Source organism: Mus caroli, chromosome 1 (genome assembly GCF_900094665.2).
Source record: "Mus caroli chromosome 1, CAROLI_EIJ_v1.1, whole genome shotgun sequence".
In the NCBI taxonomy this organism is placed as follows: domain Eukaryota; kingdom Metazoa; phylum Chordata; class Mammalia; order Rodentia; family Muridae; genus Mus; species Mus caroli.
Window position 1 is genome coordinate 64,656,897 of NC_034570.1, and position 22,186 is coordinate 64,679,082.

Here is a 22,186-nt window from a genome sequence, read left to right on the forward strand (position 1 = left end):
CTGCCCTTCAGTCGTTCCTGACATAAGAAATAGCAAGACTCCCTGTCAGTCCTCTGCAATCACTTAGCTTTCCAAAGAAGTACTGAGCAAGAGTGGTGGATCTGCCATCATATTTTAGCTAGCATACCAAAAAGTAGATCGATCCATTAGGGACCAAGGAACCAAGAAACAGAAAATAATAGCAATGGGAGGGAGTTATGAAAAAGTTTGAGAGAGGAAAGGGAGGGGAGAAATGTTGTAATTAAAGCTCAATCTCAAACATAAAAAAAAGAAAATAATTAGGAATATGCTTTCTTCTTTTAATCCTAAATGACACAAGGTTAAGTAAGAATACCATCAACTACAGTATGTAAAGGAGCCGGCAGCTCTGAGGGTTGAATGCCAACAGAGGAGAGAAACAGGGACAGTGATGGAGGCTTAGGCAATGGCTGCTGGAAACCATCCAGATCGGGTAGAATCAGTCAACTCCCCAACAGATGCCTAAAATGACTGAATCAGCCACAAGATTAAAAGATATTATATGGTTATTATTATATGGGTAATACTGTAGAAATCTTAAATGGAAAACAATAAATTAATTTCACTTCACAGATGCACAAAGCAATGCATTTAAAACATGAGTATATTTTGTCAAAAGAACCATTTAGCATTAATATGGACTATTTAGACTTCAAAGTTAACATCAACGTTTATTCTTTATTAATATGCTTGATATTATTGAATAAAGCTACTTTAAAATCAAAGCATATTTATGCACATTTATTAAAAACAAAATCTGAGGGCTGGAGAGATGGCTCAGTGGTTAAGAGAACCTATCTGCTCTTCCAGAGGTTCTGAGTTCAATTTCCAGCAACCACATGGTGGCTCACAACAATCTGTAATGAGATCTGATGCCCTCTTCTGGTGTGTCTGAAGACAGCTACAGTGAACTCATATATATATATATATATAATAAATAAATCTTAAAAAAAAAAAAAAAAGAAATCTGAATGGCACCAATGATACATGAATCTTTTTCAAAATGGTGACTAACTAACTCCAAGGACAGGAACATACTAAATAGTCTAGTAATCCTCCCAAATCCAGTACTTACAGTCAAACTTCAGGATCCAGCATCCGTTGAGAATCCCAAGCATACACTTCAGAGTACTCTGCGCTTCCTCATCAGGAACAATGACATGAGTTACTAAGATGCAAACAAAGCAATAAGGAAGACAGAAAGAAAATAATCTACCTTGTATAATCCGTTAATTCTATTTAATTAACTGACACTTTAGCACTTTAGTCTTCTTCAAAGATAAATTTTATATTCAGTATAATGTTTCTTGTATTCAGTACTTTTTAACCTGGCCATCAACATGAAAAATAAGATCATAAAACACATAAAACATAAGGGCTGGAGGGATGGCTGTGGTTAAGAGCACTGACTGCTCTTCCAGAGGTCCTGAGTTCAAATCCCAGCAACCACATGGTGGCTCACAACCATCTGTAATGAGATCTGATGCCCTCTTCTGGTGTGTCTGAAGACAGCAACAGTGTACTCATATGCATAAAATAATCAATTGTTTGAAAAAAAAGAAAGTTAAAAAAAAAAAGAAAAACAAACCATAAAACAGTATTCACAAACACAAAATTTTCAGCTACTTTCAAATGATTCATGGTATTATACTGTACTATAATTTATTATTAACAAACTCAAAAAACCTGTTCTTCTGACAGTGCTCTATCCTAAAATGTGTGTAAGGCCTAACCTTACAGTTCCTGTTGAGGGTGGAGTTGAACAGTAGAGCACCTGCCTATTAGCATGTGAACAGCCTGGGTTTCTTCCCCAGTACAATAAAAACAAGCAAAATAAATACTTTACATTTCTTAAGCATATTAAACCTATAAAGTATAGATACATTTTATAAGATGCAAACTACATAACCACAACCCAATGCTTAAAACATTAATAAATTATCAGAGGTTATTCTTTAATGGGACTAACATAAAATTGTTTTCTACCAAGAAACAATAAAAACAAAACAAAACAAAAAAACTTCCTCACCTGTACTGTCAAATTCCACACACTTTTTAGCCTTAAGAACTGTCTCAAGTTTGCTGAGCATTTTCTGCTGCTGTGAAGAAAGCCCACTGCCTATAATTACCAGCGGCCCATTCTTTCGCTGCCCAGTGTTCACCTGTTAATGAATAGGCATCATGGTAAAAACACGTAACAGAGAGAAGGCACACACTCACTAACAAGACTTCTATTTTATTAATTACCTTGTTCCAGTTATAATCCCCAGTAATTTCTACTGAGTCAGTGCCCATAAACCTAACACTCAAGGCACTTGAATAACTATTTTCTATTTATTCTCCTGCCAAGTCAATGTTAGTTGAAATAGCTTTGTCCAAACAGCAAGCTGCTTTTCCTGATGCTGAACTAGATTCACAGAGGGATTTGTAATTTCATTCTGTTTCCAGTAACCTAAAACAGCCATTAAGAATGGCCAATTTCATATCTCTTCTCCAAAGAGTTGAACCTAAAAAGCGAAAGAAAAAAAAAAAAGAACCTAAACTTGATCTATTTAAGCTAAGATAATTTTATCAGCACTAATCCTGAAGAAAGAAAATAATTTTTTAACCCTGAATCAAAGTGATGATCCTGGGCGAGAGAACTGAGGAGTGAAGAAAGCAGATGCACAAATAGGAAGGACTCCCTGTTGCTCCTGAGAAAGAACGGCTGACTTACAGAGACTGATGCTATGGGCTTAACATCTAAAGACAAATAGACAGCAGCGGTGAAGAATGTGTGAGATGTGAAGGGACGACAATTCAAAGTGGAGCACACAAAAGCCTAAAGGACAAAATTACAACTGGAGTTAGACAAAGCTGCTTGTGAAAGAGAAGGAAAGAGAGGAAACGGAACACCAGCACTCCTGTGCTAAGGACAAGATGCCACACCCACATACAACACAAGACACTGGGCCTTCCATGCACTGAGTGCAAATGTGCACTGAAGGCTGGGCTGTCAAAGGCTCTGTAGAACATGAGAGAGAGAAACAGCAAAGGCACCATCTCAGCTCAGCAACTAGAGGAGACGCTCGGTATGTAAACATTAATTTCACATCAGAATAGTGATGACTTCTTCAGACTCCCTATGCTAAGACAGTTAAGCTGTTGGTTAACTCTCAATTCATTCAAAATGAATTAAATGAGAGCTACTATATAGTAAGCACACAAAAATATCATAAGTGACAATGCTTGGCACTGAAGTTCAGCAAGGTAAGTTATTTACCCCATTATGTTTCAGATAACAAAGATTTGACTGGGGACACACACACACACACACGCATATATTATCGTATTCCCATATAAAGGCATTATTAGTCTCTTGTCAGAGAACACAGCCAAGTCAAATCTAAAGTGTAAATACTCCCTAACATGAAAATAGTTCAGAATATTTTCAAAATTGTTCAATTACAATGATATTAAAAGTCAACTGTCAAAAGTTCTTGTCCTTTAAATAAGTACCATCACGATAGCTCTGCAGAGAGTACTCAATTTATATGACTCCACCTTAGGTAAATTAGCTCTTCACATAAAACACACAAGTAAAAATTATCATTTCTAAATACAGCATACAATACTATTTGTGCCAAGCAAGGGAAGTATCAAAGTGGGTCATGCATTTTTCTATTGTAGTCTCTTTTTTAAAAATTGCATAAAGTATAAAGTCTGGTACTAGTTTCTTATAATTAAGGACTGCTATAATAAAATATAAAGTAAACAACTGCCAAGGTCACATGTCAGCTTGGGATTACACATCATAGGGACTGAGAGTTTCATTCAAGTAAGGAGGTGTCAGAACCAGGATGCTCAAATAAATCCAGAGGTAATACTCTCACTTTATAGAAACCTAGGCATTTGTTCCTTGACAATAAGTAAACTCAGTACTAAGCTCAATATGGTACTTTTGTAGATAAAATTGCTGTTATTGTTAATAAATTTATCAGACTAGTGGACTTAAAGCATCCGAAAAGGTGGCTAAAAGGGGGGCACAGGGGGACAAGGAGCTTGCAGCTAGGCCTCACTACCTGAGTCTGATCCCCATCTTAGTGGCAGGAGAATGACTGCTGTGGCCGTCTCCTGTCCTCCACGTGTGCATAGTAAGGGTGAATCTAGTCACATACACACTCACACATAAACATAAGCAAAGACAATAAAAAAAAAATCCCTAAAGAATCAGGAAAGAGTAGAAAAGATAAACATGTTGCTGTAAGGGACAGAGAAGACCCTAAGTGACATGGCAAGAAGCTTTCAGTAAAAGCAGAGGTTGGTTCTCAGCCTCAAAGCAGAGCCACCAAGTTTTACTTGAAACACAGCTTTGAATGAGACACAAAGGAATTAAACTGCATCGACTTTTCACCACCACCCTTCTACACATTCCCTGATGCAGCGCCTCAGCACAGTTGGCAGGATAAATATAACCACTCTAGACTCCACTGTCAAGCAAGTGTACATCATGTGGGGACCAGCATGCAACACACTCACCACTCTCTGGGGCTTAAAAGCCCACTCACAGAATCCACACACTATAAGTGAGAACTCAGTACTCGCCACACTGCTCTCCAGGAGAAAACCTGTTACAGGGAACAAGTCCCTGCCTTCATGCGGTTTACATTCTAACGGGGCAGACAGACAGACAGACACAAGAGCAGGAATGTGCTGCCGTTCCCTCAGCTGTAGGGTAAAGGGAACAAAGGGTGGGCAGTGAGCAGCACTGGGAGAATGCTGCTTTTAAGCAATGGTATGGAGTTGGGGCTGTAGCTCATGGGTAGACTACTTATCTAGTAAATATAAGATTCTAATTTCAGTATAAATCGATACAATCAGGTCTGAAGGGTTAAGGAAGCAAGATGTAGGAACCCTGGCTTCTCAAATCTATTCTTGGTAAGAAAATAACTTAAAGCCAGGACCTGAAAGGGAATGTATTTGATAGACTAAAGACCTAGCAAGACAGTCAGGTTGAGCGAGTGGTGTCTGATGGTGGCTATGGGCATCCATCCCAGACCTTACCTCTTAATGACTATATATGACCTACCATCTCCACTTACATAGCCTCTATCACCCACTAGGTTCCCGAGCCAAATATCAATCATTATAAGATTGAGGCAGAAGCAGATAAGTTGTAAATTCTAGGCTATCCTAGGCTACATAGTGAAGACCTATCTTGAAACAACAAAAAGACATAATGATAAACTCAATCTCACATGGCATATAGAAAGTGTATGTTTCTTAGATTTCAAAATAAAAATCTTTTCGAAGGTGATTGCCATAAGACTCCAAGAATATCATAAAAGTATCTGTATTTCTTACACATTTAAAATAATGCATGATAACAACTTAGACATACCATGTCTGGCAGGAAGTTCAAGTACAAATCAGTAAAATAAAAACCAAAGTATAAAGCATGGCAGAGCAGATCCAAGATTTATGAAAGCTAAGTTCTGTCCATTAAGAAAAAAAATGTTTAATGTCTGGTTAATAATCCTGGGCAAATCATGACCTTTCTAGGTCTCAATTTTTCCATTTTTAAAAGGAAGAAATTAAAGTGCTGACTTCTAGGTCCTTTTCATTTCCCAAACTATCATTTGGAACACATTTATCAGACTGCAGTCTAAAACAAAAGATAACGTTTCTCAGGGTATAAAGGAGACCACCCATGACAGCACCTGCGACCACGGCAGATTATAACCAGCTCAGGCTAAATCTGTAACTGAGCAATGGCATCAATCACCACTGCTCTGCCCTTTCTGGATGAGAAGGGCTCTGAAGAACAGCCATGGCTTCACTCAGCCTGACAAGACCCAACAAAGCAGCCTGGGTTGACTGAGTGGACTCTGGTAGTAGTTAGTGGGTATCACATCCCAGACATTACCTCTTAACAACTGCACATGACCTACTATTCCCACGTACACAGATTTGTTTATCAGTCACTGGCTTCCTTAGCTAGGTGTCAACCATTAAGACAATAAGAAGGCTTGGTCATAGTGCCACATCCTTCTATCCTTCGAATAAACATGAAAATAAAGTGAGCTCACTGTGTCTGTCTCTTCTCCCCATCCTCCTCATTCTCATCTCACTACCATCAACCATCATTTCAGATCCTATGAATTCTAGACATTACTGCAGCCACCTCCACTCAGCCTGAGCTGAGTCTGACTGCCAGCTCTCCTGCAGACCGTTTTCTTCCAGGTATAAACACACTGATGAGGCCCCATTAAATCTAAAGTCCCTATTAAAAAGTTATGGCCTCTCACAGGCTGATCCCAATCTAGCTTCCCACCCTGAAACTACTTAACGTTCTTTATGCTCTTCACACACTAAACATTGAGTTCTTCAAATTTCCAAGGGTTTTCTATGCCTCCATTCCTCTGAGAAGCTGAAGCAATGGGCTTTGCTGGTTTTCCGCACAAAACCCATTCTTTTCATCTTCTACACTAACAACAGTCAGACTTTATTAGGTAGTCGCCCTACAAGATCTGTCCCATCTCTATCCCTGGATACCTCAAAACCAATTTGTAGCCAGTTCTAACAAAAAGCACAAGAAAGATCTCAGCAAAGGCTCCAACAAAATGCTTTGCTGTCTTCTAGCTGGCCACTGTCACATCTGGAATTATAGCAACTATCTTACAGGCACAAGGACATATCCGTAACACCAGAGACACTAAGTCAAGGGCATCAAGTAAAGGAAAAACATGGGTCCTGAGTGCAGTCAGCAGTGCCCACGGTGGCCTTTGTAACAGACCGTGGTGATGATTACAAGCTGTCTGTTATCTTCCACAACAGCATTCGTCAGCTCTTTCCCTCAGACACTGTCATCTTCTGTGAAGTTCTTCCTGACAGCTTCTGAAGTGAGCTTGCTCCTACTGCACATGTTACAGCCTCTGCACATTTCATGAGCTCTTATTATATATTAGAATTTATAATAGACTTTTTTACATTTATATCTTCCAATTGGCTATGAGTTCCCAAGGAATAGGTCTTTCTTCCACTGTCCCTAGCTGGTACCTCTTATCTAATTCACAGGCTCACATATCCAATTACTATTTAACAGTTCCATCACTAGACGTACAACTGGATCAGAGGACAAAGGGTCTCCTCTCCCAGTACTAGGAATTGGCACCAACTACCTTATGACTCCAGCGAGACTAATTCTGCTTGTTTTCCACTCACCAGAGAATAAGTACTGCTGAAAAACACACACACTGAACCACACTACTTCTCACACACCTTCAATGCTATTCATTTAGTTAGAGTCTTATCTGCCACAACCTTGCGTGTTATTTCTTCTACTCTCCCACACTCTGCAGAACAGAAGTTCAGCCCTGTCACTCCTGCGCTGAAACTTTTCAGTGGTCTCCATTCTCAAACTCTCAGTTATTGCCAGCAGTAACAAACTCTGGAATCTTCAAGCATAGCCATTTCATCTGCTTGAGGGTCTCTATACAATGTCCGTTATGTGGCCACCTGGCTGCCTCCCTCTCATAATCTGTCTTAGTTTAAATTGTTCCTAAAAAGACCCTCACTAACACAGTGTCCTTCAGGAGCCTAGCACCTCACCCAGTTACACACTACAAAGCCATCTTGAAAGCACTTGTATATCCACTTCTGAAATGAGTGCATGTATCAATTTACATATTTTCTGACCATTTCTTCTCTACCTCTTACTGGCATGCAAGTTCCTTGAAATAAGAGTTGTTTTAGTCAAATTCATTGTTGTATGAATGCTGCCTAAAGTGCAAAGGATTCAATAAGATGTCTTGCTAGACTTATTCTGATTGTGTCTTTGAATCCATAGTAGTCAGTACTCCGGACCTGCTTAGTATTGGTGAATAAAAGCTATCTGCTAACTGGAAGTTTTCCTATTTTTTCCTTTTATAACCAAGTTCAATAAAAGACAAATGTAGCAAAGCGGACTCCACACTTACGACAGAGCACTGGCTAGTTGAGAATGATTCATTCTTCTCTGGCAGCAGCAATAATGATCTTATATTCTCATTGTCTGTATAATCCACAGGCCGCACACCAAATATGTTACTGTTAAAAGAAGTGCACATGGGTTTAAGTAAATAAAATGTGTAACTTCATTCTTAACAAAGAGTCACACTTCTAGAACTATTTTCAACATCCTTAGTAATACACAATTGTAACCAAAGTGTCAGAGCTCACTCAGTCATGAGGATCTACTACCAATGCTACTGAGTTGGGTGAGGAAGGAAAGAGGAACCCAGAGCACTCCATTCCCTAGGGACTCTGCCTCCTGGTGAGGCCCCAGGTTCTTCCTACTTCTTCCCTGCAGCCCTTTCCTTTCACCTTTTCCTACTAGCCCATCTCCTCTATAACACCTCCGACCCATAGAGCAGCTCTCTACCAGAGACTCACAGCCTCCACACTAGGCTGGGTCTCAGGTAGGCAAACTGTATCGTCCGTCTCTCCAGATTTACCTTTGGTTCCCCCTCCACCCCTCTGCAGCCTGTCTGCAGGCGTCTCTCCTCCCAGCCCACTTCATCCCTTTAGGAGTCTGGCCTCAGGCTCAGGTTCCATTAGTTCTTCCCTGTGGCCCCTCCCCTTCAGCCTTTCCTTCTACCCTATCTCCACTGCTCTGAGACCCCCACCACCAACCCACAGAGCATCTCCCTACCAGAGACCTAAGGCTAGGATCCAGAATTACCCAGACCCCAGAGCCATCACATCTGGGTCTCAGAGCCTCCTTCCAGCCGACCTCCATTACCTAGGAACTCAGCCTCTTAGTGTGGACCCTAAAACAGAGACACTGGGAGACTTGAATAGCCCACTCTTGTTAATAGAGGGGCATATATTGTCACTCGGGCCAATAGACAAAAACTAATGCCGTAGTTAAATAATGTCATAAACCAAATAGACATAGTACACATTTATAAAACACCCCACCCAAACACTAAAGAATATTGCTTTCTTCTCAGCAGCCCATGGGACTTTCTCCAAAAGTGGCCATAGATTAGGGCACAAAGCAACCAACAAATTAAATAAAAAAATTGAAATTGATATCCTGCAGTCTATCTGATTACCATGAGTTAAACCTAGATATTAACGTTAGAAACCACAGAAAGCAGACAAACTCACTAAAGCTCAACAACTCACTACTGAGTGAAAAAGATGGGTCAAGACAAACGTGAACAAAGAAATGTAAAACTTTTTACGATGGAATGAAAATAAAAACACAGCATAGGGATACAGTGAAGGCAGTTAGTTCCAAAAGGCAAGTTCACAGCACAGACTGTCTACATCTAGAGCTTGACGAGACCTTATATTAGAAACTCAGTGAACACCTGAAAGCTCTAGAACAACAAGAAATTAATACTCTAAGAGTAGAGGGCAAGGAAAAGTCAAACTCAGGCTGAAAGTGGTGAAACAGAAACAATAACAGATAAAAAGAATCAATGAAATGAAATTGAGTGGATAAGGAGATGGGCAGAATCTAGGAAGAGTCAGGGGAGGAGAAATAACATGATTAAGTATAGTCCATAAAAACAGATTAAGTAAAGAAAATTAACTTTTTAAATGAAATTTTCCATTAAGGGAGTATCGTTAACTAAATAGAACTTGCATGTACGTTTTCAGAATTCTGTATTCTGTGTATTCATATTTTTATTTCCTACTCATTAATGACCATATGTTTTTATGTGCAAACATAAACCATTTACTAGAGCTACTATAGGTGCTATTGTCTATATAAACAAATAAAAATCTAGATTATTAAAAAGAAAGCTATTCGGACCATTAGGACAAACCTACAACACAGAACAAACAACCAATGTGTGTGTGTGTGTGTGTGTTCTAGCATGCATGCACACATGGCAAGCATGCGTACTCAATCTAGTCTAAATAAATCATGGCCACTGTAGATTCTATGCTTCAGAGAACAGCTGATTAACAATCACTGAACACACACTGCTTTCCAAGTCACAGCATGTCATTCTGGAAGAGGTTTCAAAGATCATAGTAGGACTCTATTATTTCCTAGAACATAAACCAGAGTGGCAGGTTCCAATGATCTGATTAGGTCACACTTGTCTTGTATCATACTCAGTAACATTCAATACTGTCCATGCTTAATATATCCATTATAAATAATTTGTTAAAGCTATAACACTTGGTCAAACATTCCTTTTCTTTATAGTTGGAGAATATTTTTAAAATATATTTTTATATACCTATGGTATTAAGCTTTCACACTGAAGTTATCTTTTGAAATATCTTATGGGTTTTAAGACTATGGTATTTATACCTTCCATTACAGCTCATTACACACACACAGAGAGAGAGAGAGAGAGAGAGAGAGAGAGAGAGAGATACATCTCCATGGTTCAGTGCTTATCAAACATGTACAATACTCTAGACTTTATACAAAGCACAAAGTGAAAATATAGTGTGTTAAGTGGGAGCCAAAAATATTATCAAGACACTAAACCAATTTTATAAACTGAATTGAGTGTCTAAAAATGTCTTAAGAGGAAAAAGAATAAAACACTACAGGAAGAAGGAGAAGGGAAAGTGTCAAGCTTGTTGGACAAGGCACAGAAGTCACACACCAAGGATGTGAGCCTCTCCAGTAAATGACCTTGGGGAAAGCTATTATTATAATGGCATCTTGGGGGCAGAGAGCTACGAGATTAAGATAAGAAGTGAGTCACAGCAAATCTCTCATGACAGCGACTCATGACCAACAGGCTCAGGTGCTGTCATCTTTCAGCAGTGCTGAATACCAGTGACAAGCCTGCATTCTCAGGTTCCCCTTTCTGCCCAGGTCCACACCATGGACCTTGCCTTAGCAACACTCCTTCTCCAGCCACGGTAAAAGGCAACTGCATTTTAGGTTTCTGATTTACAACAATGTGGCATGAGGCACTGTTTACAGTTACAGCAGGCAATGTCACAGCAATTCAAAAGGATCCCGTCTACTCTACTGGAAATGTCCCAATTTCATACTCACATACCAACTATACTATCTCCTCATATACATATGCTATAAATGACCATCACAATGGAATTCTGACTGAAGAATCAAGATTCTACTTCTTAAACCACCAACTGCAAACATGGGTACACAAAGTCAAAGTTTACACACACACATACCAAGCACATGAGGACTTTCTAACAAGTAGATTTCAGAATTCACAGAAAGCTTAACCAAGTGAACTTTAATACACACTAACAGATGACATTAGCATTGTTATACAAACAAAAATAAGACTTCCCTATGACAACAGATAGATCAATAGATAGATAGATAGATAGATAGATAGACAGACAGACAGACAGACAGATAGAGCCGGCAGGCAGGCAGGCAGGCAAAATGGCCTAAAACAATTAAATCCTCACATTATGAAGAACTTCTTTATAAACTGTAGCAGGATTTTTTTATAAGATATGTATTTATTATATACAAATTACAGATGACATGTTCAAATACCACAGGTTCCAAAAAAAGTCTAAGCCTAGTCCTGCTTTATAGACTAAGACAGGGCCATAGAAGACACTGTCATAATTTGGTGTTTTGCTGTCAACCACAGAAATATTGAAACAGAGTAAGGTTTACAGGTAGAAACTTAAACACAACAAGCAAAGATGAGGCATATTCCACTCTTATGTGGAAATACACAAAATATGCTTTCTTTCCATAATATTTGAATGGATTAACACTTGGGTAACAGGTATAGTGTGAAAAACTAATTTAAAATTCATACTGTTCATTCGCTTTGTGTAAAATAGATATGTGAAGGAAAAGTAGCACGCTATTGCATGGTCACTAACACTGAGACTGCTAATTATAACAGTGGTAAATTAGTTATTCACCATCATTGTATACTAAAGGTTTTTTATGATTACATTAACTCAAAATAGACATAGTTTATTATTTTATTAAAAAGGACTACAAAGAGATTGCACAATGATTCCTAACTAAATATAAATGCAATATTCTCTATTTTCTGGCATGAAGCATTAGCCCTAATACTCACATCCAGAAGAAAGAATACAGTGTGTAGAACTTTTCATTCTTTATCAACAACTGCGAGCAAATACTATCTCAAAAGTATGAAACTGAAACTGATCATATATATTTCAAAGAAAAGTAATGGGGTTAATGGGGTGAAATAAAGGTAAAGAATATATACGGCAAATGAAATGGTCTTGGGCCAAGACTGGAAACTGGCATGTGGGAGATGAACGGGAAGGGAAGAGCCCGAGGAAGGAACAGCAATATGGCTGCTGAGCTAGCTGTATGCACCACATGGAAAGCAGCCTTCTACTACATGAACACATGGGTCAGTAAAATACAATGGAAGAAACTACTCCAGTATTAGACATGGGCAATGGACATTAGAGGGAAGGAGACACTACAGCTGGGAAACTGTTAAAGCAAGGGTGTGGGGGTCAGTGCAGCACCAACAATAACTAAGGTATTTTCAGGGCACAGGTTTATAAAATTATTTGTAGTTCTTGACTATATGAATAACTTCCATTTGTATCATTTCTAACCATTCCTTTAATGCCTTGTATCAAGAAAAATCTCTTAAAATTCTGTGAACTCCAAATGATCACATATAAATAATATTCTTCATGCATCAGGAATTCATCTAAAAATGCTGTCTACTTGGTTACTGAAGCATATTATATGATCATTGACCAAAAACCTATCCTTTTATTAATTTTCTCTATTGATTTGTAGCACAGTATATTAAGCAGGTTTTCCAACTTAATTCCCTCTAGCATATACTGCTTGCCCTACGGTTTTACTTGTTTAAGTGTGAGTGTGTGGGGACCAGAGCGCACGGGCTGTAGTTGGGCTTTCCCTTCCTATATGATCCCTGGGTCCTAGGGAGTGATCTCACATCAGTCAGGCCTGGAGACAAGAGCCTATACCGGATGCCATTAGCCATTTGATTGGCCATCTCCAGTGCTTTTGTTTGGTTGGGTTTTGTTTTTTAAGACAGGGTCTCACTATGCAGCCTCAGCTAATCTTGAACTCTTAAAGAGATCTACCTCTCTCTGCTTCCTTAGTGCCTGGTTTTCTCTCATTTAAATCACATTTTAGAAAATATATTTCATTTAAAATTTTTACAGAAAAAGTTAAGGATTTTACATATTTCATTTAAAATTTTTACAGAAAAAGTTAAGGATTTTACATGTTCAAACCCTCACAGAAGTCAGACATAGTGCCGCACGCCTTTAATCCCAGCACTCGGGAGGCAGAGGCAGGCAGATTTCTGAGTTCGAGGCCAGCCTGGTCTACAGAGTGAGTTCCAGGACAGCCAGGTCTACACAGAGAAACCCTGTATCAAAAAACAAAAGCAAAAACAAAAAACAAACAAACAAACAAACACCCTCACAGAAGATGAGTGTTCCTAAGCTACAGGATTTTACTACCTAACAGCTGGGGGGGTGGGGGGGGATCGGTTCTACTGAACACACTAATAGACTGTATGAAAATTAACAATACTTATGCATCTAAATGATGGCATGTGATAGAATCAATAATCATCCATGTACTTTACACACATTGAGAATGTGGTAAGCATTGCTATGTAATCAGTTTGAAAATATTCATCCATCCAACAAGGTAGGTTTTCCTCCTCTTTTCCACACTATGGAGCCAGTTACACAAAGGCACTTTCCATCTCGACAGAGCTCAATGAGAGAAGCACACTGCGCCAACTTTTCAGTCTTGTGAGACTTTCCAGACCTAGAAAGGGATACAGAGACAGAATAAGAGTCCTCCAAGCAGAGAGAAAGATGTGAGGGCACTGTGGGTTAGTCTAGGGACTCCTCAAAACTGAAAAGGGGGGAGAAGAGAGGAAACGGATGAAGAAAAGGAGTGGGGAGAGGAGGAACACACATGTGCCTAAGAAAACAAAGGTATGGAAAGCAAGAGCTACGTGTGCCTACATTTGAAAGAACAAAGCAATGGTATGAAAGGTGGACGTTTCTCCTGAAGCAACAGGCTTCAGTAGGAGGGGTAGCATGGTAGTACATGAGAGCTAAGAGCCAGGTTCCAGAGGAGCACTGCCCAAATTCAAGTTCTAGTGCTAGGATCAGTTGTGTGGCCTTTCACACAAACTACTTCAATCTCTTGTGTCCATTTCCTTACCTGTAAAGGGGGGCTGTTAGAACCTAATTTTCTATGACTACTAAAAAGATCAAATGAATTGCTGTATCATGAGTTCATAAGACAGTGGCCAGCAAATAGTACTAGCTCAGTGACTGCTAATCCTGCTAGATTTGCACCACTGAGAGACAGACAGAAAAAAGAAATAAGAAAACATGACAGGGTATACCTGGAGTGCAAATCATATTATAATTTCCCCCGCTTGATGATACATTTCACACACATTTTATAATAATAGTTTGGATGCTTAATAATGGAAAATACATTGAAGCATGATTTTTTTTAAATATTAAAATAAGAACCTTCATTTCCCTATATGGTACAATGTAAACATAAAGAGTATGAGACAGGGGCTGAAAATGCTTCTTAGCCAAGATTCCTTCCTATCATCAAGATGGATTAAGAAGGTGCCCTTCAGTTATTGAAGGGTTAAACTGAGGTGTTTACCATTTCGCTCTACCCAGAAGACAGTGTTCAGACAATAAACTCCTTTAATGTCCTTTCCCATACAGGAGTGACCTACCTACAGCTGTGCCCTGAATCAGCTGTAACAAGATAAAGTAAGGAGAGATGCAAAAACAAAATTTTTGTTTGCATATGTAGATCACCCAACATTCAAAAACATAAAGTAGGCATTTTTACTAGAACTAAACTTACAAGACATGACAAAATGTCACGAGAATGAATGAACGGAATCCTTTCTGAACAACTATAAAACTGAATCACAAAGGCTTCATTTTTTACAATACTTTGCTTGCTCTGAGCAGGCAAAAGCAATCTTTCAAAGGAGCAACATGCTTCTTTAAGGCTACAAAACAGTTATCTTTGCTGTACATGATCTGTTTTTTAAAAAATTTACTAGGGCAAGAAAACAATTAATAGGTCCAACCTTCCATATAGTATTTTTCTACTTGAGAATTCAATGTCCATCCAAGGGAAAGCTCTTAACAGGAAACCAATCACCAGTTCCAATATTTGGGAAGGAGGGATAGCGTGTAATGTTTTCAACATACTCCAAACAGTTCTAAGGTGACAGCATCAATCTCAGCTGAAGGTTTGCAAGGGGTTGTAGGAAGGCACGGAGAAAGACAAATGCAGCTTGGACAACTATCAGTGCAAAAATCACTGGATAACACGTACTATAAAAGATACATATTCTTTCTCATTAGCCAAGATTAAAATAAAATTAGTTTTCCTCTTGGACAACGAATTCTTAGTTAACAGAAGATAAATTACCCACAATTAAATACAGAGATAAATGAGAATCAGAACAAATGTGAAGTATTATGAAGTTTACACAGTACAAGTTCAACACACATTATAAAACACTCCAGCAAAATGTGACTTCAACAATGAATACAAAAAAATGAAGCTAACTCAAACCGCAATGTAAATTCTAAAGTAGGCAGACATGTTACTTCCTACCCTCTGCAATTATAAATACTTAGGGTCAATACAATAGAAAAATTCAGTTGAAGAGCATAGCTTCTGTGAGAAAAACTAGGACTAGGAAGACTCCACTGATGACATCAGTAAATGTAGAATATCAATGATACACATTTACACTGGCTATCACTAATCCCTAGCATGCCTTGCCTTATATAGATCATTTCAAGATTCCCTTCTATCCACATGCAATACGATGCCTATAAACTCAATTGCTTTGCAATATTAGATGTTCTATCCTTTCTTCTACATCTGACCTCCCATAAAGCCTCAATAATTACTTATATTGACGAGTTGTTGACTCAGCAGTTACTACCCAGTTACTAAGGTTGAAGCAGGAGGTGATTTGAGCCCAGGAGTTCAACAGAGTAGTCTGGACAATAAGCAAGACTTTGCTTCAAAAGAGTAAAAAAGATATATTACAATAGTATCAATCAAGTGTATGCCAGAACACAAGGATGTTTTGAAATGAATAAAAGTGTCATGAGAACAACAAAGTGTGCAATCATCTCATAAAGATGAAAATAATTTAATAACACAAAATATAGTTTTGTTTTTAAGAAAGGAAAAAAAAAAGACAACAGAGTCCCGGCCGGCCACACATGATACTGAGAATAAAGAACGGCTGAGTGCTGCAGACGTGGACCCCCTTTTCTTAACACTGGCACAGAAGGGGTGGCAAGAATATGGGAACCTGAAGATAGGGACAAGAGCTACAAAAATGCTATCTTCTAAGCATAGCGTGACCATGGCAAACATAAACTCAAAGGAACTTGTACATACTAGCTAATACACACTGGACTACACAAGTTGAGCCTGCACAAAAGTCAGCTAGGATGAAGAAGAGACTCACAAAGCCACCCACACCACTTACACTGAACTACTGGCAGCTAATGGATTCTGGGAAGAGGAAAGCATCCTATTCAGTTGTGCACCCACTGGTGAGCCTATCATACTCTAATGAACCCATCGCCAGAGACAGCCATCGGTCCTCGATAAACCCTGGGACATTAAGGAAGGGAATTAACAGAGGGTGTCCAGAAGAGTAACCATACCCACACAAAAGAGAGGAAGGGAGACAGGAACGGAGAGGGGAGAGAGACAGAGAGGGAGAGAATTATGTCTATTAACAAATCATCTAGGGCTGGAGAGATGGCTCAGTGGTTAAGTGCACTGACTGCTCTTCCAGAGGTCCTGAATTCAATTCCCAGGAACCACATGGTGGCTCACAGCCATCTGTAATGGGAACTGATGCCCTCATCTGGTGTGTGTGAAGACAGCTACAATGTACTCAGATAAATAAAATAAAATAAATCATTAATTCATTAGGGGATCCAGCAAACCAAATACCTAATACAGCCTTGGTACTTAGACACATCTGTCCATACACACATGCAAAACAGATTAAAAACTTCCTAAGAGCCACACAGCAGAATGCTTAAAGAAATGGGGGAAATGCTAAGTAAATGGTGACGTTTGCCAACTTACTGCAATGGGTGATTCTACTCATTTTCATTCAAAATACTAAAAGTGTGTTTTTAAAATGTGACGAAATTTTAATCTCATCCAAATACTTACTGAAAGCTGAAGAAGCATGTCTTTGCTCACTGAACACTGACTCTCTACACATAAACATGAGAACTGATTATGTTAGGTAACTGAGAGAGACTGGGAGAGCTGACATGATCCCTACCTGGTCCATAAAGCAAATAATGGAATGGGAAGACCAAAAGAAAATATACTGTAACCTAAACCTTATTGACAAAAAAGGCACCATATATAGACATCTGAAACTAACAAAGAAAATACAAATGAAATTAAATCTAAGATGGTATCAAAGGATAAGCTACTGGCAATCAGAAATGAATATTCCAGACAAAATGAAAGCACATACAAAGGGCAGGAGGCAGAGTGACCTTTTGTTTTAAGGACTTAAAAATTAAGAAAGGGAGCTGGGTGGTGGTAACACGTCCCTTTAATCCCAGCACTCAAGAGGCAGAAGCTGGTGAATCTCTGAGCTCGAGGCCAGCCTGGTCTACAGAGCAAGTTTCAGAACAGAACAGCCAGGGCTACAAAGAGAAACCCTATCTCAAATAAATAAATAACTATTTGGTCAGATTTGTATAGTGTTTATCATGACTACAAAGTTTAATTCAACATATACTTATCCAGTATGGGGGATGAATTAAAGAAAAAGAATTTGAAAAGGAAACCAACATGATACTGATAATCAAGTGAACAACAGCTCATACACAATTAACACACACAAACTCACAAACAATACAAGAGGAGAGGATTTTATGATAACCAAGAGGCTACAAAAGAAAGAATAAATGTTCACTGACAACAACCACACCATATTAAATTGACACTTCCATCTATCCGATTATCCTTTATCCAACATCAGTCTCAATTTCTCTTACCAAGTAAATCCTCCTTCCCACCTGAGCTATCTGTACCAACCTTAGACACAACACAGGAGTTACCAGGCACATGTGGCTATTTAAATTAGTAAAAATTAAGTACCTTAAAGACTTTATTTCTGAGAAGTGATTTCCAAGTGCTTCACAAATATAGATAGCTACTGGCCCCTGATTATCAGACGGTGACACAAACATTTCCTTTAATGCAGAAAGGTCTACCAGACAGTGCTTAACTACACCTAGTTGTGTCACTTTGCTAGGTCAGGCCATTCATGTCAAAATGGTACCTGATCTCTGAGAAAGTACCGATGAAGGCAGACTGGATCCCTGCCTCGTGCCCACTCCTTGTATATTAGCGAATCCTCACAGTGCAGTGAAGAATCATGGTGTACAAACCACAAGACAGGCTCTGTGTTTTGGCTCATTAATCCTCACTATGCTCTGAAGAAATAGAAAAGCAGCAGGCAGCACCATGTTTTATAGGTGAGGACACCAAAGCACAGAAATTAACCTGCCTGCGGCTATAAAGTCAATAATGGAGTCACAAATAAAAGCTGGGTTCCCTAACACGACCAGTGCTCCATTCATTAAAGTAGTCACGGCTGATTTAAGAACCCTGGGATGGAAAGCACTCTGTTTCACCTGACCCAGGCAACCAGTTGCTTTATCAAACGGCTTACTACACCCACAGGAGGGTCATAGCTATAAGGTCTGCACATAGTTATATATTACCTCTATGAGAGTCCTGTATGCAAATACAGAGACAGAAAACATGTGCATCCTCGCGTGCACACACACACAAGAGGTGGGAATATACATACATACATACATACATACATAATCTTTCCCAGAGTTTGACCCAACTACCTTATAACTTGTGCTGGGAAATTAAGAAGGGCTGATAAGTTTGCTGAAGCTAAATGTACTAGGGTATGGTATATTCTTCATTGGTAAATTGTTTTTCAACTGTGTTAAGTGGCTACCTACTAAAATTACAAGCCAGAGGATCTGCATGGTGTAGCCTTTTATCTCTCTACCAAGGGTAAAGCTTTTGTTGTGCTCTTCTGAAGCCTACAAACGCAATGAGGGCACAAAGAAGCAATTCTTGCATTTCATTTCAACTGCCTAATTAACTGAAAAGAGTAAAATAACATATAGGAAGACAGGAGCCAAGTTACAGATTAAAGATATAAAATCTGCATATGGCATTTGCTTGAGATCCTCTTGACAATAGTAATCTGAAGATGCAGCCGCCAGCATTCGCTAATGCTCCTCTGTGCCCTGACACTGCAAAACAATTTGCTCAGAGACTCATTTGAATAATGTGAAAAATCTGGGAGATAATTCAACTGCACACCCAATATCTGAATTCTTCTACACTTTAACTTTTGCTGGACTAATATGCAGAAAGGGGTAACAGAATATTTAAAATGAGTCTAAAGTATTAAATAACACAAAAAAATTAAATCAAATTTCTATTAAGTATCAAAAATTAAATATCTAATTTTCATTACATATGACTCAATCTACAGGATATAACCACTAAGTGAATTTGTCTAGAAAACCAAGGTTTGTAGATGTGCTTGAAATTGTTTCTGAAGAGACTAAGTCTTCGTGAAGTGTGTGAGTTTTGAGGAAGAGAGCATGAGTGTGGATTCACACACACACTGATCAGCACATCTAAGTTTAGCTGTGGAAGATAAGAGACCAAAATACCCACGTGGGTATTTACTGCTTCGGTACACATCACCATTCAGGAACACAAATCCATTTTGAAAATTAGATACTTACACAGCATTCCTGGAAGCACCGTGGGACAGTAACACCTTGACTATATCGATGTGGCCACTCTTGACGGCATCGTGGAGTGGCGAATCATTCTGATAGCCAGGGGTGTTCACCAGGGCATTATGCCGGAGCAGCAACTCCACTACCTTCAGGTGCCCATGACTGCAGGCTTCATGCTAATCCAAACAAAGTTTCAAATAGGGCAAGTGGGAAGAAGATGGGAAAACAGTGTGTTAATAAATACACATTAGAGAAACTAGTGGGAACCTCAAGTCGGTCAACTTACTCTTAAATAACTATTTTCTGGCTGTTGACAGACACTTATCGTAATTTTTATGGTAAAATGTGCAGTAGTGAAAATCCATGTACTCTGTGGGAAAGGACAAGCCTTGGCTCACATGCTTTCCTTGAAAAACTGTGCTTTAGAGCAACTACAGCACCTCTGTTCTCCTACACATTACAACAGTACAAAAAAGACTCCTAATGTGTAACTAGCAGATCAAACAGAAATGGGGAAGTCTCCCAAGCTCAAGAGAACTCAGTGCTTCGTCCACACCCCAAACTGCACACCAACATCTGCACCTAGTCATCCAGCAGAGCAACAGCCCAGGAGGGTTACAAGACATATAAATCTCTGCTGAGAGACATGACTGGGAACCTGGGGTCACCAATGTTCCTTTACCATGTTAGCTAGCCTGTGGAACACAATGAACTAAATCCAGATTAAGCCCTCTTGGCTTAAGAACTTGGCAAGGAGTTATTTTATATATACTATGTATTTATTTTAACATATCTATATATTATACCTTTAAGCCACTTTTGTACCTGGCCTAATGAGTCTCATTTCTATACTGAAATTCTAGTCTACAAGATAAAGGCCTCTCTTTGTACACACTTCTGGGCTGCATTCTAACCCAGTGCTTATGGTCTTCATTAACACATGTTAAAACTGTTTCCAAGTATGTTTTCCATTCTTTTTCCAGAATATTCTTCACATTGTAATCAATGCTACCAATAATAAACAGACATTTTTAAATGTTTAGGACAAAGCCTTCTACTCCTGCCTCTGTAAACGGATAGAGTGTAAAACACGATCCAAGTACTCCCTGTTAATCACATCCTATCTTCCTGACTATGCTGACCCAGGAAACCCAATCTCTGTGGTTCCAGTAGCAGGCAATGCTGCACAGCACAGCCCCATGTCTGCCATAGCTGTTACCTGCACACATGAGCTGACTTCCACCGATGCAGTGAAGCTGGACTCCTATATCTAAAGTACTCAAAAGGTAACCAATTACTTTCCTGTCACAACTGAAAAGCTAGATGAAAAATAACTTCCTTCCCATACTTGGTCAAAGCATAAATTCTTCAGACTAAAAAGAGTGTAGGTGGCAGAGCATGATATATGAACAACCACAAACCATAAACTAGAACCATAAGCATAAGAAGAATGAGCAAAACAAAGAGATCGCAAGACTGCAAAGATATACAAAGGAAAACTACCAACGGTGTCCATCCAGCATGGTCTTTAACATTTGGGTCGTTTCCATTTTGCAAGAGGTATTCAACAGAAGGTATATCACCCTGGCAGAATAAGAAAAAAAAAGAAAAAGAAAGAAAAAAATTAAAGAATATTAAAATATATCATGAATGAAATGAGGCTACTGGGGCTGTATTATAAGACTGTCTTCTTCAAGTCAAAACTATCTCTCCCTTTACAGGCTGACTACTGCTCATGAGCCAAGAATATCTGTCTCTAAAGTCCTGAGATGCCAAGGCCTTTGCTCTGTACTTGAATATTTCTAGCAGTCCATATTGGAAATGCAGTTCAAGATACAAAATGAAGCCAAAGCCTATCCTAAACTTCAAGTCATCATTTCATTTGCAAAAATGCCATTATGAACATGTATCAAAATATGTCTGAGCATTAAAATAAACAAAGCTGTTTACAGCCAAAAAATTAGCCAATAAAACCAATGTTAAAACTGCCAAAAAGTACTTACTGTTTTATTGGCCATTACTTTATTTACCCTAAGTCACTAATTTAGTTTATATTCACTTTATTTGCACCAAAGGTATCTTCATGGCAGAAGCAGTTGCGGTTTAAAATGCCAGGAAAGGGATTGAGAGAAACAGTCAAACAACACCCAAAATCAGCATTTAATTTTATCCTCTGCTTTGAAACTAAAACCATTACCCATTATCAGCTAACTGAATGGTAGGAAATACAGCTTCCATTAAATCCATGATATTCTTTACATGTCCTTCTCACTAGCTGAATACGCTTCCATCTTTCTCTAGAGGCACCCGTAGTAACTTTTCAACAATGTCTCAG

At 38.9% G+C, this 22,186-nt stretch overlaps 1 protein-coding gene across 2 annotated transcripts in view; it reads right to left on the bottom strand.

Annotated features, from left to right (window-relative positions):
* The window catches only part of Bard1 (BRCA1 associated RING domain 1), a 66,208-nt gene that overhangs the window by 16,589 nt on the left and 27,433 nt on the right, over positions 1–22,186 (bottom strand). Inside the window, exons 5-9 of one of the 2 annotated variants that reach the window (XM_021165834.1) lie at positions 21,355–21,435; positions 19,855–20,027; positions 7,977–8,085; positions 2,048–2,180; positions 1,094–1,186 (exon numbers count right to left, since the gene is read on the bottom strand). In XM_021165834.1, coding sequence (XP_021021493.1) covers positions 1,094–1,186; positions 2,048–2,180; positions 7,977–8,085; positions 19,855–20,027; positions 21,355–21,435 — 589 coding nt within the window. The remainder of the gene's footprint in view (positions 1–1,093; positions 1,187–2,047; positions 2,181–7,976; positions 8,086–19,854; positions 20,028–21,354; positions 21,436–22,186) is intronic. The other variant, XM_021165841.2, reaches the window with a different exon arrangement.